Genomic DNA, 15,524 nt, shown 5'->3' on the forward strand with positions numbered 1-15,524 from the left:
GAAACGACCTATGATACTCATTGGCTGTCATGCCATAAAGACCGCCGAATGTTGGTCGGGAGTTCTCATAACCAAGCTTATGGATTGATGAGCATACTGGCCAGCAACCCTACTGTTGATAGCGGGGTGAGTGCAGTTCCGGGAAGACTATTGATTTCTGTTTCTATATTCATAGTACTAAACATACTACATGCTGCTACTTATGTCTAGAGAGTAACTCCTCGGCTCCCTTTGTTTCCTTGCACTTTCTTAGTCTGTGACAAGCAATGGTTACTGTCTAGTTCTGAGATGTGCAATACAGAACTGTGTGTGCTTTTCAATAATCAGTCATCATGTTCCATCATCTTCACTTACAACGACAAAGAGAGTGCCAAACTGTGCTAATGAACTGTGATTGAGCATAAAATACTAGATTCAATTACATCTTACCATACTGTATCTCCTCTCATCAAACCTAACCCCATACATAAACAACAACAGCGGATATGCGGCTGAATCGATCATCCGAGGATAACATTAGGGTTTCTTGACGTCACAACGGCAACTTCGTTCCTGAGGCCGAGATAACCGAGTGTAACCATCTCACCCATTTGACTTCCCAAGGTTATCTCAGAAGCACTGACGCTCAAACCTGCTGACCAAAACTTAGTGCCGAAATTAGATTCCGGTGGCCGGTCATGGGGTCGGTTGGATGGCAAACCAGAAACAACGCTCAGACTAGGTGTGCAGAACACATCCGCAGCAAGCAGCCACTGTAGTATCCGTCTTGTAGCCAAAGTACTCCGAGAATGATTCCATTAATCGTCATGCAAGGTACGATGCATACCACCGCGGTTCAAATGTACAAGCAAGAAAGCAATAATACAAGAGCCATGCATCCGCTAACCGTGAGAACGCTTCAACTCAACCCTTTCTCCAAATCAAACCAAATTGCCCCGCAGAGCCTGCTCCCGCTCAATCGCCTCGAACAGCGACTTGAAGTTCCCGGCTCCGAACCCGGAGAAATTATGCCGCTGGATGATCTCGATGAACACCGTCGGGCGGTCCATCAGATGCTGTTGCATGTCAGTCACCCACACCCCTCATAATCATCCCAGAGTGGATGGGATCATACCTTCGTAAACAACTGCAACAAATACCCCCCCTCATCGAAATCAATCAGGATGTCCAACTTCCGGATCTCGTCAAAGTCCTCGTGCAGCACCAGGCCCGCCTTCTTCAGCCGGATCTTGATGTCCTCGTAGTAGGTGTCGGGTACCTTGATGAACTCGACCCCGCGCGCCTTGAGGTTGGTGATGGCCGTGAGAATGTCGTCCGTCAGCAGCGCGATGTGCTGCACCCCCGCCCCGTTGTAGAAGTCCACGTACTCCTCGATCTGCGACTGCTTCTTGCCCTTGGCCGGCTCGTTGATGGGCATCTTGACGACTTCGTTGGGCGAGGCCATGACGATGCTTTTAAGGGCGGAGAATTCGCTGTTTTTTGTGGCAGGTTAGCAGGTTGGGTCATAGGCTGGGGAGGGGGATGAACGTACGTGCAGATGTCTTTGTCGTCGACGGACCAGAAGCGGTGGAAGCCGAGGGCGTTTTCGTAGCTAGTCGGTGTTAGTGTTGATCTATCATGGGAGAGCTTTCCTGTTTCATGATCATGATGTTTTGCAAGGAGACATACTACTGGCAGATCTTGTCCATCTCGTCCCAGTCCTGGTTCCCCACACAGTGATCGATCCGTCGCAGTTGCACCCCCGGCAGCAGAGCGGTGATCGGATCGGCATCGCCCTTCTCCACGCGGTACCCCGGCAGGAAGACGCCGTGGTACTCACCCCGCTCGATCAGGGTGTGTGTCGTCTGTCCGTACGTCTGGATGGTGGCCAGGCGCACTCGGCCATCGGCGTCCTCGAGGGTCCGCGGGCCCGAGACGGCTTTGGCGCCGTTGGCCACGGCGGCGTTGTAGACGGCATCGACCGAGTCCACCTCAAAAGCCACATCCTTCACGGCGTCACCGTGCTGCTCGAGGTGGGCGTGGATCTCGCGGAGGAGGTCTTGTTCTTCGGGGTCGAAGCGGGCGAGTTGGTCGAGGGAGCGCAGGGGGGAGGTCAGGATGAAGGTGATGTCGCCGTTGCGGACGACATGCGAGCAGATGGCGCGGCTGTTGGTCTCGAGGCCGCGGTAGGCAATCCGCTCAAAGCCCATGCGGGTGATGTAGAAGGAGGCGGCTTGTTTGGCGTTGCCGACGTACCAGTGCACATGGTCGTAGCCTTTGTAGCTGGCGAGGCTAGAGGTGTTTGTGGGTAGGGAGGGGGAGGTGGGAGGGGAGGTGGCGATGGGGGCCATGGCGTTGGATATGCTTATCTCTGTGATGGATGATGTATAGAAGTGGTTGTTCAGGTAGATAGATAGATGGGTAGGTAGGTAGGGATGTGACGTTGCTTGGTTGCGATGAGAAAGGAATCCTGAGGCTTGCTGTTGGAGTTCTACGGATGGACAAAGGTGAGCTTATAACCCTATCTAATGACGGATATCGCCATCTTCACTCTTGCTGCACGCGGATACTCTGATGATAACGAGGCCCGAGGGTTTGATGGTACGGAGTGAGAATCCAGCCTATTCCCCGGATAGGCAGGGAAGGGCTTCGGCTGAGGGCGGACAACTCCGGCTGGCGGCGGGTGTTTGAGCAAACATCCGGAATGAATGTCTCGGACGGTTAGACGCGCATTTCTGACGCGGATTCGACTCTGCCCAGATGGCCCAGATATACTCCGGCTATCTCCTCATGCTCCTTGAAAGAGTGCTATCATAGAAAAAGCATCCACCGGAAGTCCTCAGTCCCCTCCACCTTCACCTACCTGCACATAACCTCATACCTAAGTTATTCACCTCCAACTTAAGACTACGCAGACACACACACTCACAATGACCACAATCGACCCCTGCAAACCATCCCTCACATCCAACGACTCAGCCGTCCTGCAAGCCCTCTTCGATGCAGAGTCCTCTCCCTCCTCCGCTCTCGCCATCGACGCGACCCTCCCCACATTACCAGCCCACCTCAACATCTCCCCAGAGAAGCATGAATCCCTAAAGTCAGCCGAGCTGGAGATCATCCGCACGCTCCAACAGCCAGAGCCCTCGCTCTCCACCGTCCAGAAAGCCATCACCGACCTGGACCTCCTCATCACTGACGCACCCACCTATCCCTCCGCCTACATGAACCGCGCCCAAGCCCGCCGTCTCCTGATCGACCTCACCCTTATCCCATCCTCCTCCTCGCTGCCCTCCTCGAGCATCCAAGATCCAGACACAGACACAGACACAGACCTCAAGCTCTTCGCACCCGCCAACCGAGCCCCCGCCTCCGCCCTCCTCGCCGACCTCACCCAGGCTATCCAGCTCGCCAGCCCGCGCTCCCCCGCCGATCCCGTCTCCCCGGGCCAAGCACGCATTTTGGCAGACGCATACACGCATCGGGGGTATCTCTTGTTGAAAGCCGCGAGGTTCCGACACTCCCACGGAGAAGGCGGTCCGGAGCGATTGGACGGGCTGGGGGCACAGCAGCTGGAGGAGATGGCGAGCGGGGATTTCTTCCTAGGGGGTCGGTTCGGTAACAAGGTCGCGCAGCAGCTGGCGGTGCAGACGAATCCGTATGCGAAGATGTGCGGAGCGATTGTGAAGGAGGCGTTGCGAAAGGAGGTTGCGGCGGGGTCGGTGATGGATTGGTGAGGATCAGGCCATATTGCATCGAGCTGAATCTCGGGGTCTATACTTCATGCATTATTGTAAATAGAACCAATGTGATCTCATCCTTCAGCTTATCATGCCATTGCTGTCCTTGAATTCAAGTATATGTAGAGTGAGACGCCGACTGAGCGAGTTGGTTGAAGAAGACGCCGACCAAATCGAACAATCCGGATAGGCTGGAGGTGTGCCGAATCGGGGATAGTGTCAGACAAACAAGCCAAACAGACCCAACAGGGGAATCCCGAGATGACGTGATCGCCGAGACCGGCAATTGGCTCTTTGGGATTTAATGCTTACAGTTGACTTTCAGGTACCATACAATTTCGCTGAATATCTACTTTTTTTTTATCTTCATCCTCTTCGTCTTTCCTCCCGTCCATCCTCTCTCCCTCCCTCCCTCACCATCACCGTCGGTGATATCCTCAACACAATGTTCCGCAGCAGCGTCACCCGCGCCGCCCGCGCAGCCAACTCTCAGCCCACCATCGCCTCCCTCCGCACCTTCGCCACCGCCGCTCCCCCCTCGTCCTCCTCGTCCTCCTCCCCCTCCGCCGCCAACCCCGTCACTCCCTCCTCCACGCGCAACCACAAGATCGTCGTCATCGGCGGCGGCACCGCGGGCCTGAACGTGAGCCACCAGCTCCTCCACACCGGCCAATACACCCAAGACGACATTGCCATCATCGACCCCGCCGAATGGCACCACTACCAAGCGGGCTGGACCCTGGTGGGCGGCGGCGTGAAGACCAAGGAGGAGCTGCGGCGGCCGCTGCCGGGGCTGGTGGACGCGAAGCTCAAGCTGTACGGGCAGGCGGTTGACAGCTTCACGCCCGACCAGAACACGGTGACGCTGGCCAACGGCGACCGGCTGGGCTACGAGCAGCTGATCGTTGTGCCGGGCATCCACGTCAACTTCAACAGTATCAAGGGCCTTCCGGAGGCGCTGGCCGACCCCAACAGCCTCGTCTCGTCGATCTACGGGTATGAGCACGTCGACAAGGTGTACCGCACCCTGAACAAGCTGAAGGGCGGCAAGGCGCTGTTCACTCAGCCCGCCGGCGTGCTCAAGTGCGCCGGCGCCCCGCAGAAGATCATGTGGCTGGCCCTCGACCACTGGAAGCAGGCCGGGCTCTACGACCCCGCCAACCCGGCCCAGTCCGCTATCCAGATCAGCTTCGCCACGGGGCTGCCCGGTATGTTCGGCGTGCCCAAGTACAGTGCCGCGCTGGAGGCGCTGCGCCAGGAGCGCGGCGTCGAGGGGCTGTTCCAGCACGATCTGGTGGCCGTCGAGGGCAACACGGCCACCTTCGCCAAGGGCGACGGGTCGGGCGCCCAGGTGCAGCGCCAGTTCGACCTGCTGCACGTCGTCCCCAAGATGGGACCCCACGCGTTCGTGAAGAACTCGCCCCTGGCCGACGCGGCGGGTTTCGTGGATGTGGACAACGCCACCACCCAGCACAAGAAGTTCAAGAACGTCTGGTCGATTGGCGACGCCTCCAGTCTGCCCACTTCCAAGACGACGGCGGCCATCACCGCTGAGGCGCCCGTTCTGGTACGCAACCTGCTGCGCGCCTCCGAGGGCAAGGCGCCCGACGCGGATTACGACGGGTACACCTCGTGTCCGTTGACGACCGAGTACGGCAAGGTGCTGCTGGCCGAGTTCAAGTACGCGGGCGTGCCCAAGGAGACGTTCGGGGGCTGGTTCGGCATTGACCAGGCCGTGCCCCGGAAGGCGTTCTGGCAGCTGAAGAAGAACTTCTTCCCCTGGGTGTATTACAACAATTTGGTGAACGGTACGTGGGGCGGTCCCAAGGGGTGGTTGCGGTAGATGTGGGTGTATGTATAGAAGTGTGATACTAGGCAGTAAGGAGAAAATATAATGTACATTCTGAGTTCAGTTATGCGTTGTAAACACGTATGTTGTCAGTAAGTGGTTAGGAAGTGTATAATCTGTAGATCCTGTCCACCACCACCACCCTCCCACTACAATATATCTCTTTAGCCCCCGCATCAAGAAACAATTCCACTTGCTGCTTGATTCATACCTCAACCCCCGCCCTGTCCAAAAAAAAAAAAAAGAAAAAAAGAAAAAAAAAATCGTCTGCGTGTCTGAGTAACCCGGCCGCGTATTCCGGGGGCCTTCACCTCATGTTTACATGCGCATATGCGGAGAACCCAGCTAGCAACAACAACCAAGGACCTCCAAGAATTCAAGAAATCGTTTCATATAGTCCATCCCTGAGGCCTCAAATCGCTTACAAAGGTGAAAACCAAAAAGGAATACTTAAAAGCAATAATCCATCTCATTCATTATATCCATATCCATACAAATACATACGCTCATAACCGACACCCATCCTAACCTAAAACGCCACCGACCCCGTCAACAGCACATCAGCGACATTCTTCCCCACAAACAACCCATACTCCCCCTGCTGCAACACCCAACTCTGCACCTCCACATCCCAGGTACTCAGATCCCTCCTCGTCAACGCAAAGCTGACCTCCTTCTTCTGACCGGGCTCCACCAGCTCCTTGACAAACCCGCGCAGCACCTTCGCCGGCCCACCGGGGATCCCCACATACAGCTGCGCGACCTCCTTGGCCGCCACACTGCCCGTATTCTCCAGGGTGCACGAAACAGTGACCAACACGTCCCAGAGGGAAGGGAGACCGCCCTCCGCGACGGCGCCATTAAGATCAGGCGGGGTGAGGCTTGTCGCTGCCGTCGTCGTGGTGTTGACAACGAGGTTGCTGTACGTGAAATCGGTGTAGGTGAGGCCGTACCCGAACGGGAACCGCGGCGTGATGTTCTGCGCCTCGAAGTGCTTGTAGTCGATGTACACGCCCTCGCTGAAGGTGTCCTGCGGGTAGTAGATTTCCGTCTTGTCTTTCTCGGCGGACGGCAGGGTCGGGGACAGCAGGGCGCCGTAGTCGCTTGCGTTCCGCGCGACGGTGTAGGGCAGGCGGCCGGACGGCGATTGCTTGCCGTACAGCACCTCGACCAGCGCGGCGCCGCTGTCCTGGCCCGGCAGGTGGGCGTACATCACGGCGGTGATGTTGGGGTGCTCGATCCAGGCGTCGACGGGCCGGATGCCCGCGTTGTGGATGACCACGATCGTGTTGTTGCATTGCGAGGCCACGTGCGTGACGAGGTTGTCCGAGTAGCTGTCGCTCAGGGCCGGGCGGTCCCATCCTTCGGCGGCGGCGGCGTTGATGAAGACGAGGCATGCTTCGCTGGCCGGGTTGACGAGCGGGGTCGCGGAGGTGAAGTCCCACGCTAGGAAGGTGTTGTCTTCGCGCGCCTGGCGCTGCAGGGCGTCGAAGGGAGCGTCGATGTACGAGGGCGTGCTCGACCCGGACCCGCCCCCGGTGTACATCGTGCCGTTCAGGGCGATGCCGGGCCCCGTGGCAGTGGGGTCGGCGCTCGACAGGAAGATGTACTTCAGCATCGTCGGGTCCACCGCGCTGCCGTTGGGGTACGTCTGCGTGTTCGTCCAGCCCATCGCCCACAGGCTCCACGAGAGGTCGTCCATCGTGTTCTGCGGCGCGGCGATGGCGTCGTAGCCGAAGAGGGAGAGGAAGCGCGGCGAGGTCAAGGGAAGGGCCTGGTTCGTGTTCTTGACCAGCACGTGGCCCTCGACGGCACCCTGGAAGATCGTCTCCTTGGCGGCTGGGTCGCGCGCGTCAACGAGGGGGTGTGGCTCCAGCAGGCTGACGGGCAGGCCGTGGCCGGGGTCCTCTAGCTCGGCGTACTTGTACCAGGCGGCGACGATGCGCGTGGCCATGTCGTCGAGTCGGGTCGCGGCGAGGGAGCCGTTGGCCACCGCCGTCGCCAGCTGGTTGCTGTCCCAGTACTCGGAGGAGGGCATGGCCATGTCCAGCCCGGCGGCGGCGCTGGCCAGCCCCGTGTGCTGGGCGGTCCAGTCGGAGACGACGAAGCCCTGGAAGCCCAGCTCGCCCTTGAGCAGCCCGTTCATGGTCTTGCTGTTCTGGCAGCCGTAGCTGTTGTTGATGCGGTTATAGCTGCACATGACGGAGCCGGCGCCGGCCTTGACCGCGTCCTGGAACGGCCAGAGGTACAGCTCGTGCATGGTCCTGTCGTCGATGTTGGACGAGACCGACTGGTTGTGCGAGCCCGTCAGCATCTGCGGGCTGTTGCGGTTGGTCTCCTGCTCGTTGCCGATCAAATGCTTGACGCACGCGATCACCGACTCCTGCAGTCCGCGGACCGTGTCCCCCGTCAGCGCGCCGGCCAGGTACGGGTCGTTGCTGAACCCTTCCCAGTTGCGGCCGCCGCGCGCGATGCGGCCCAGGGGCCCGGCCACGGGGCCCAGGGCCACGTTGACCCCCTTGCGCTTGAACTCGGCCCCCATGTACTGCGCCCGCTGGTAGGCCAGCTCCCGGTTCCACGAGGCGCCCACGTGCAGCCCGGACGCGTAGCCGTTGACCATGTCGGTGCCGCGCACGCCGCTGGCGGCATCCTGCAGGCAGATGCCGGGGAATCCCAGGCGGGGGACGCCGGCCGTGTTGCCGGAGCAGCCGTTGGTGGTGGAGGAGTAGCCGTAGGTCAGGTTGTTCTTCTCCTCGTTGGTCATCTGGGCCACGAGGGCTTTGGCCTTGGTGAAGGCATCTTCCCAGTCTCCTAGACCTTGGGTCTCCGCTGTGGAGGGTTAGCGTGGCCCTGCAGGGGTGATGGGTGTCGCAGTGTCCGACTCACGTGTGGGATAGACGGGTTCAGAGCGGCCGTAGGACCAGTAGTGCTCGAGGTCGGTCACGTTCAGTGTACGGGGTTGAATGACGGCTGCGCCCGCCAGAGGCAGCGCTGCGGCCGTTAAGGGAACGGTAAGCTTCATTCTGGTCGAGTTTGCGACGACTAGGATGGAAGCTGGATGTGTTGTGATGGAGCTGGATCAAGAAGGCGATGCGGAAGGCTGTTTATATAGACACAAATCCAACCTGGAGAACTGCTCAATCCACCCCATCTCCACAGCTCTCCTGTCTAACCCAGTCCGCCCAACAATCGGCCACCTCGAGGTTCCAACTGCCGTCATCGTGGGTGAACATGACTGGTGACCGTGCCGAGGCCGTCACCGTCTGCGTGGGCCGAGCTTGGCATTCGGCGTGGAAAACTGGAATGGCACGAGGAAGACCAGGTGACTGAAGTCTAACTCGTCTCCTCCGACGCTAGGAAGGAGAAAAATGGCAGAAGTAGAGCTCTAAAGTGGACCGTGAAGTGTGACATCTGGAAGTTAGGGTTGTCGTTCGGGGAGAAACCGAGCCCGGGGAAATGCGGGGACTCCACGAGGAATGGAAGGGAATTCGGCCAATGCCGCCGTCGCACCAGCCGAGCCGCGCTGCCCACACCACGTTCAACACCACCCCTCGGCAAAACTCCGGCAAATCCCATGACACTCTGCAAAAGCAAGAATCCGGATGTATTCAACTCTGGATGTTATGGTCGACACGCTGGGACCCATCCAAGTCACGCGGTTTGGGGGGGAATTTCATCGCTTGGTGGCGGGTTTGGCGCTTCGTGACAGGCTCGTATCCCTCGGCGCAGTCATTGTGGGTCCAGCTGGCTTCGGTAATTCTTGCCCTCCCCTGCACTTTTTCTGCAGCAATTTCTGTTGCGTGGGGGGGAGAGGGGGGGAACTCTGTGGGGTTGCGGTGCAAGAACCCGAGGATGTGGCTCGCTCGCACAGTGTGGGAGGCTATCATCACTCTCATCGTGCCATGTGTGTCTCCTGTTTGGGGATGGTTGCCATGACTTCAGCGGTCTAAGCAGGGCTTCGGTCCTTTCTGCCCGGTTTCTTCAGCTTCCTTCAGCATTGGCCAGGGATGGCTGAGTGGAGTGGGGGATTTTCTCTGGGGTAATGTTCACTTCCAAGAAAACTCTTCTATGATGGGTATGTTTGGTCTCAGAGAAGAAGCGTTCACTCAGCGAACATGAAAGGTACCTTCTTAGGTGACAGATAACAGCGAATGTAGAAAGAGCCCGTAGAATGAGTTCTCTGAAGTTGTGAGGTTGAAGGTGTAGGTGAATGGGTCCATTCAACGATCCCGAGCACGGCTCCCTCACCCCGCAAGTTGGGGTTGCCGACGGGGAAAACGCGGGAGAGAGAAAAAATGAACCTATGCCTGACCAACTGTCCATTAAAGAGCCATGTACGAAGAGAGTAATTTCGGGTCAAGCTCTTGGCCCGAATCGGCACTTAGCATCCATGGATAGGTCCCATCAGGAAATCTCCACGACCATCATCGATCAAAGCGTTTTCCATCCAGAACTCACAACCACTCCTTCCGATGACACATCGTCATCCGACATTCACCAAATCCGAAAATCCTCAACCACACTCGTAGTTCCGGTTAAGACTTTTGCAGTAAACGGAATAGTCTAGAAGTTAGCGCCATGTGGCAGAGCTTGGCAAAGGACTGGCCAGTAAAACGGTGACTGATTCACCAAGAAGCAACCCCCGATGTTCGGAATCACTTCAAGCACGCCTCCACGACCCTCATCGGCACCCCGGGGCTCTCCCAGACCTGGACCAACTGCAGCCCCGCCGCGTCGAACAGGCGCGCGAAGTCTTTGGCCGTCCGCTCGGTCCTGCCAAACGTCATCATCGTGTGATCCATGTAGGCGTGGGCCATGGTGGCGCCGATCTCGGCAGGATCATAGATCCGTGATGAGAAGGCGGAATTTCTCCCGGTCCATCGCCGCGGCCAGGTGCGTGAGAATCTCTCGGACCTCTACATCGGGTCAGTCGTGCAGCACGCGGCGAATTTAGTACACCAATGCGCCCGAGGTGGAGGGTAGAATCAGCTTGCTTGATGACTTTGATGCAGAGTCAATATATCCCGCGTGACATACCTTTTACAGGCTGCGGGGTGAAGAATTCATGGGCCATCGGCTCGATGCCATGGCGGGTCATCTGCGGCCCATTGTCGCTAATGACACTGGCGCGGTCCTTGGAGGATGAACCGTCCCGCTAGGCTGGGGGTGTTCTGCTTGATCTGGCGCACGATGTGGCCCCGTCCACCCCCGATGTCGACGATGGTCGGCTGATTTGCCTGCGCCAGCGGACTCAGTCGCTCCACGAACGGGTACAGCCCGATCTCGGCGAGGAGGGAGTCCTCGGCGACCATCGCGTTGCTGAGTCGGGTCAGTCGCGCGGGACTCTGGGAGATCTGCTCGAACATCGTCTGGCCCTCGCAGTGATGTACGAGAGTGTATGGGTTGCTGCGCAGGCCGATGCGGTCCTGCCAATGGTGTTGGCGGAGGAATTCGTTGGTGCGCAGCATCGCCGGGCAGTATTCATCGACCCTGGTATCCCGACGTCGGATGGTGAGCGGACAGTTGCTGGTCGACTGACAAGGCAGCCTAGTTGAGACGCGGATGACAACTCACATGAAACTCAGGACGGCCCGCATCTGAGTAGCGAAGATAGATCTCCGAGTTGGGGGTGTGGGCATACTCCTGCTCGCCGGTCTTGCGAAACGGTCAGAAGGGCGTGACAGCCCGCATCATGCGCACTGTAGCATGTCACATCGATGTCAGAACGAACCGGGCACGGGGTCACCTCCACCCAGGAGAAAGGGGCTCACGATCGTACACTTATGATCTCCTTACTCATCCCAGTTCGGGCTGCTATGTCCGTGGCTGACATGCTCTGGCCGCCCACCGGAATACATCGAATATTCCGGCTTCGAGGAGCGTTCGGATAGCGCCCAGACTGGCCATCTAAGGGCCCCAAATGCATCTTGTCAGTTTCTCGGTGATACAGAAAAATTAGATGATCTGTCCGCCCACGCTTACATTCTCAAAATCGGCGAAGACCAGATCGGCAGGACCGCGAATGGTCTGCACTGGATGCATCGCATCGCCTTGACCAGCAATTCGTACCGTGCATCCTGGTGGCTAAGCGAGGTTGCAGGGTCTCGGAACTGGCCGACAGACTGCACCACCTCGTCTAGACACTGCTGGATGCGATCGATGCTGGGATCGAGAGGCGCCATGACAGGTTACACCAGCTACACAAGCACACGGACAAGTTCGGCGGAGAGGCAGGATATTGTTTCCGGAGACCAAGGGGGAAGGGAAGCCGCAAAGTCTTATAGATTGGTCCTTTTGCACAGCGTGCATACTAAGAAAGGGGATTGGAGGGAGACTGATGTAGAGGGTGGAAAATTGATACATCACGAAAGGCAAATCAGGGATTATTGGCTAGACTCGAAAAGGCAACACGACCTGCAGGAATATCCAGATGCCATTCGTGGGGCTTTTGGGCCAGTGATTAGATCGACAGGAGATCTTTCCTGGCGTATTGTTATGATGATGCTGGCATCGAGTGGGTCCGACACCTGTCACATTTGGCCCTTTGCTCTCTCCTTTCTGCACGGATGCTCACGGAATCTCGGCGCCTTCAGGGAACGACGACAGAAAGACCAGGCGGAAGTTTCGCAGTGTTCTCCATAGCCACCAAGCCACTTCTTTGTGTGATGCGCCAGGATGTTTCGGAGAGGGCGCGAAAAGGCTGGCAAAGGCTGACGATGGCGGAATCAGGGCTGGGTGGAATAAGCGGGGGAAGCCCTGATCTCTTGAGTTCTTTTTCCGCGCTGCAACCACCGTCTTGGCCAAAGCCTAATCCCACCAAACAATCCATCTATCCAATTGACTCGACTTGATTTCTGACATATACATGGTCCCCGACCGGTGGACATCTGTTCTTTTGTTTCTCTCCTGAGGTTTTGGTCGCTGCCGTCAAAAGAATAGGAGGAATTGCGCCTGCAGTTCCAGGGAAAGATGCACATCCCCCAACGGGGAAGATCTGAGATAGGGGCAAAACTGCGCTATCTGGGTGCCTCCGCAATTATTGATCTTGCGTCCGGCCCTTTTTGCTTCGGGATGCGACCGGATGACAGGTCGTCTCCGCAAGCAGCGATCCTAGCCTATCAATCGCAGAAACGGTGCGATCGTCAGGGAACTTACACCAGCACGTACTGCACTTGGCCAGCCCGCTCCCCCTACGTTTGGAGAACAAGGTCAATGTTCCAACGCTTGGACCCTCTCCTGCGGGGGCCAAGTTCCGTCAGAGAAAATAGGGTTGATCGGGGCCCTGTTGGGGAATCTTGGGTTTGTTTGCGATCGAGGTGTCACTTTGTCGGACCCATTTGGAGAAACAGTGGGTGAGGGTATGCTGTGGATGGTGGCGGTAATGGTCCGACCACATCGAGCTGGGCGTCAGCCAAGGAGGTACGATCATCCTCCCCGCCCAAATTATGCAATGCAGGAGAGGAGACTATACCGGTAGTCGATGCATCTTGCATATGATCTCTTCAATGGGCCCGGGAGGGGGACCGAAAGTACGAACGAGCGAGCCAAAGGCTTGATTGGAGTGACAGGATATAAAGAAAAGCATGGACACAGGGTTGGCATGGTGGATTGCTCATCCCTGACTCGACGCAGAGCTTCTTTTCGATTGCATGCCAAATAGAGCTGCTGCTGCTGCTGCTGCTGCAACGATTGCCGACCGGGACACCCAGCTGTTTCTCCATTCAACTCCATCATGTCGACCACCACATTGGATTTGAGCAAGGTGCCGGCGTCGGATCCGCCCCCCGGCATCACGACCAACTTCGAAAACCCGGAGAATCAAAACTACCAGATCTATTCCATCAATCTCGCCCTTTGCTTGACAGGAACGGTGGTCTTGTTGTTGCGCCTGTATACTCGGATGTTCCTGCAGAAGACGATCGCTATCGACGACTGTAAGCTAGCTGCATGCATTGATGCCCAGCGGGATCAACCAAGCTGACGGAGGTGCTCACCAGGGTTTTGCATCTGGGCTCAGATCTGCGCGTGGATTTTCGCGATTCTCGGGATCGTCAGTAAGTTATCGCGAGGTTTCTCGAGTGCGCCCAGCCAACTAAGAGTCCAACCTGAACAGATATCGACAACGGGTATGGCGTTCATATCTGGGACCTGCACCTCGATAAGATCAAGCCGTTCAAGCAGGTATGCATCTGGTCTCCACCACCAAGTGGTGTATCTGCCCTCCAAGCTCCCTGACTAAGCCCATGTAGAATGATCTGGCCGGCGAGGACGTCTTCGTCGTCGGCATCTGGCTGGTCAAGACCTCGATTCTGCTGTTCTTCCTGCGCCTCAGCCCGGAGAAGCGCTTCCGGCAGATGACCTACGGGATCATGATCTTCGTCGCCGTCTACAACATGATCAGTCTGCTCGTCTTCACGCTCGGCTGCATCCCCGTCCAGGCCATGTGGGACGTGACGCTAATGCCGACGGCGCGGTGTGTCGACCAGCTGGCCTTCGTGTATGCCAATGCGGCCTTCAACCTGTTCTCGGACATTATCACGCTGGCGCTGCCTATCCGGCTCTGCTGGTCGCTGCAGACCACCCTGAAGCAGAAGGTGCTGCTGATGATGGTGTTGATGATGGGTTCTTTGTAAGTGCCTTCTAACCCGTGCTGCTTTTCAGAATTAGTTGTCCGTGGTGATTCCGTGGCTAACCCAGCCTTCAGCGCCTGCGTGATCGCGATCGTGCGAATCGTCACCATGATGCCCTTCATCCACGACGGCGACTTGACCTGGTACAAGGTGACCCTGGCGAAATGGGCGTATGTTCTTCTCCAACCCCCCTTTCCCTTCGTAGCGAGATACAACACCAACTGACTGGATCTGGTTCTCTGCAACAGCATGGTGGAAATCAACGTGGGAATCATCTGCGCGTGCCTCCCTGTGCTCCGGCCGCTGCTCCTGCAACTGGCCCCGCACATCTTCACCGGCAGCAAGGTCTCCAGCGCGAACAAGCCCCGCGGCCACGGCAGCGACGGCAGCGACGAGGCGGTCGGGGCGCGCAAGAAGGTCATCCGCAACTGGGACTACCTGTCTACCCTGCGCAGCACCGCGGTGCCGGAGACGCAGGACGACGTCGAGGCGATGCACGAGATGGTCAAGCACGACGCCGTCCGCGAGCATGAATCCGGGATCCACATGTCGACGGACTATTCGGTCACGAGCAAGCGGGACTGAACGTGCCGTCTGTCTGCAAATAGGTCCGATTCAATTGATTGGAATGCTGGGGGATGGGTTCCTGTTCCAGAATGGCGGAATGAATCAATGGGGAGTGCCCGACGGGGCGGGCGGACGGACAGAACCCGTTATCGTTCAAACAACCCTCTCTTCTTTTTTTCTTTTTTTTCTTTTTTTTTCTGATTCGGTGATAGGAGGGGAATGTGTCGTTCTTTTTTTTCTTCTCGAATTCTAGTTTTTAATTTTTATTATCATTTCTTTTATTCTTATCTTCCCCATACCATCCCAGCAGTCTCAGATTGCAGTGGGAACCCCGGTACCCGTAATTTTCACTCGGACATATCGGAGTGGAAATTAACCATGCAGAAAGAACCCCGCTACGTTTCTCGGCTGTCCGACGGTCTTCCCGGAGTACTCATACGCCTACTCAGTAGGTTGCATTATACTTCCACTGGATAGGTGTCAATGGAGTTTCGATTGGATTGCAGAACTGTCGGTTTTATGTGTAGTGCCATTTGCTAATGGGTTCAACTCTTAAGTCATTCCCAGACAGGAAGCGGTAAATCAATAACAAGTGGCAAACAACGACACTCCTCAACGCACCGGACCGAGTACTCGCAAACAGCCAGCACTTGGCATGGCCAGATTTGCCATCCCGGCCGCATGCAATTCTCTACATGTAAGTGGCTTACCGCGAGGGCAGTGGGAACCCATCCGGGGACGTCCGGAACTTCCCAAGTG

At 57.2% G+C, this 15,524-nt stretch overlaps 6 protein-coding genes across 6 annotated transcripts; 3 read left to right on the forward strand and 3 right to left on the reverse strand.

Annotated features, from left to right (window-relative positions):
• Nucleotides 1-920: 920 nt before the first annotated feature.
• On the reverse strand, nucleotides 921-2,330 carry ASPACDRAFT_34921 (4-hydroxyphenylpyruvate dioxygenase family protein; the record flags this gene model as incomplete). Its single annotated transcript, XM_020200083.1, has 4 exons — nucleotides 921-1,055; nucleotides 1,115-1,472; nucleotides 1,532-1,591; nucleotides 1,669-2,330. The coding sequence occupies 4 exons, from the start codon at nucleotides 2,328-2,330 to the stop codon at nucleotides 921-923; spliced, it is 1,215 nt and encodes a 404-aa protein (XP_020052715.1).
• A 545-nt stretch (nucleotides 2,331-2,875) lies between these two features.
• Nucleotides 2,876-3,716, forward strand: hmgX (the record flags this gene model as incomplete). Its single annotated transcript, XM_020197683.1, has 1 exon — nucleotides 2,876-3,716. Exon 1 carries the CDS (start codon nucleotides 2,910-2,912, stop codon nucleotides 3,714-3,716), a length of 807 nt encoding a protein of 268 aa, XP_020052716.1. The 5' UTR covers nucleotides 2,876-2,909.
• A 328-nt stretch (nucleotides 3,717-4,044) lies between these two features.
• On the forward strand, nucleotides 4,045-5,632 carry ASPACDRAFT_125935 (NAD(P)/FAD-dependent oxidoreductase). The gene has a single exon (XM_020196869.1). The coding sequence runs from the start codon at nucleotides 4,165-4,167 to the stop codon at nucleotides 5,560-5,562; it is 1,398 nt and encodes a 465-aa protein (XP_020052717.1). The 5' UTR covers nucleotides 4,045-4,164; the 3' UTR covers nucleotides 5,563-5,632.
• A 465-nt stretch (nucleotides 5,633-6,097) lies between these two features.
• Nucleotides 6,098-8,590, reverse strand: ASPACDRAFT_47148 (beta-glucosidase; the record flags this gene model as incomplete). Its single annotated transcript, XM_020201906.1, has 2 exons — nucleotides 6,098-8,397; nucleotides 8,455-8,590. 2 exons carry the CDS (start codon nucleotides 8,588-8,590, stop codon nucleotides 6,098-6,100), a joined length of 2,436 nt encoding a protein of 811 aa, XP_020052718.1.
• A 1,633-nt stretch (nucleotides 8,591-10,223) lies between these two features.
• On the reverse strand, nucleotides 10,224-11,750 carry ASPACDRAFT_54717 (uncharacterized protein; the record flags this gene model as incomplete). Its single annotated transcript, XM_020202913.1, has 8 exons — nucleotides 10,224-10,397; nucleotides 10,483-10,484; nucleotides 10,606-10,702; nucleotides 10,758-11,058; nucleotides 11,143-11,165; nucleotides 11,425-11,475; nucleotides 11,551-11,595; nucleotides 11,625-11,750. The coding sequence occupies 8 exons, from the start codon at nucleotides 11,748-11,750 to the stop codon at nucleotides 10,224-10,226; spliced, it is 819 nt and encodes a 272-aa protein (XP_020052719.1).
• A 1,434-nt stretch (nucleotides 11,751-13,184) lies between these two features.
• ASPACDRAFT_125938 (putative integral membrane protein (Pth11)) lies at nucleotides 13,185-14,934 on the forward strand. The gene is made up of 6 exons (XM_020196870.1): nucleotides 13,185-13,502; nucleotides 13,566-13,622; nucleotides 13,682-13,749; nucleotides 13,818-14,197; nucleotides 14,273-14,368; nucleotides 14,447-14,934. The coding sequence occupies exons 1-6, from the start codon at nucleotides 13,301-13,303 to the stop codon at nucleotides 14,781-14,783; spliced, it is 1,140 nt and encodes a 379-aa protein (XP_020052720.1). The 5' UTR covers nucleotides 13,185-13,300; the 3' UTR covers nucleotides 14,784-14,934.
• The last annotated feature ends 590 nt before the right edge of the window (nucleotides 14,935-15,524 follow it).

The sequence above is a fragment of the Aspergillus aculeatus genome (assembly GCF_001890905.1).
Source record: "Aspergillus aculeatus ATCC 16872 unplaced genomic scaffold ASPACscaffold_17, whole genome shotgun sequence".
Taxonomy (NCBI): Eukaryota; Fungi; Ascomycota; class Eurotiomycetes; order Eurotiales; family Aspergillaceae; genus Aspergillus; species Aspergillus aculeatus.

Coding starts and splice junctions, on each gene's coding strand:
- ASPACDRAFT_125938 (XM_020196870.1), top strand. CDS start 13,301: ATGTCGACCACCACATTGGATTTGAGCAAGGTGCCGGCGTCGGATCCG. Junction 13,750..13,817: donor AGATCAAGCCGTTCAAGCAG/GTATGCATCTGG, acceptor AAGCCCATGTAG/AATGATCTGGCCGGCGAGGA. Junction 14,198..14,272: donor GTGTTGATGATGGGTTCTTT/GTAAGTGCCTTC, acceptor CCCAGCCTTCAG/CGCCTGCGTGATCGCGATCG.
- ASPACDRAFT_125935 (XM_020196869.1), top strand. CDS start 4,165: ATGTTCCGCAGCAGCGTCACCCGCGCCGCCCGCGCAGCCAACTCTCAG.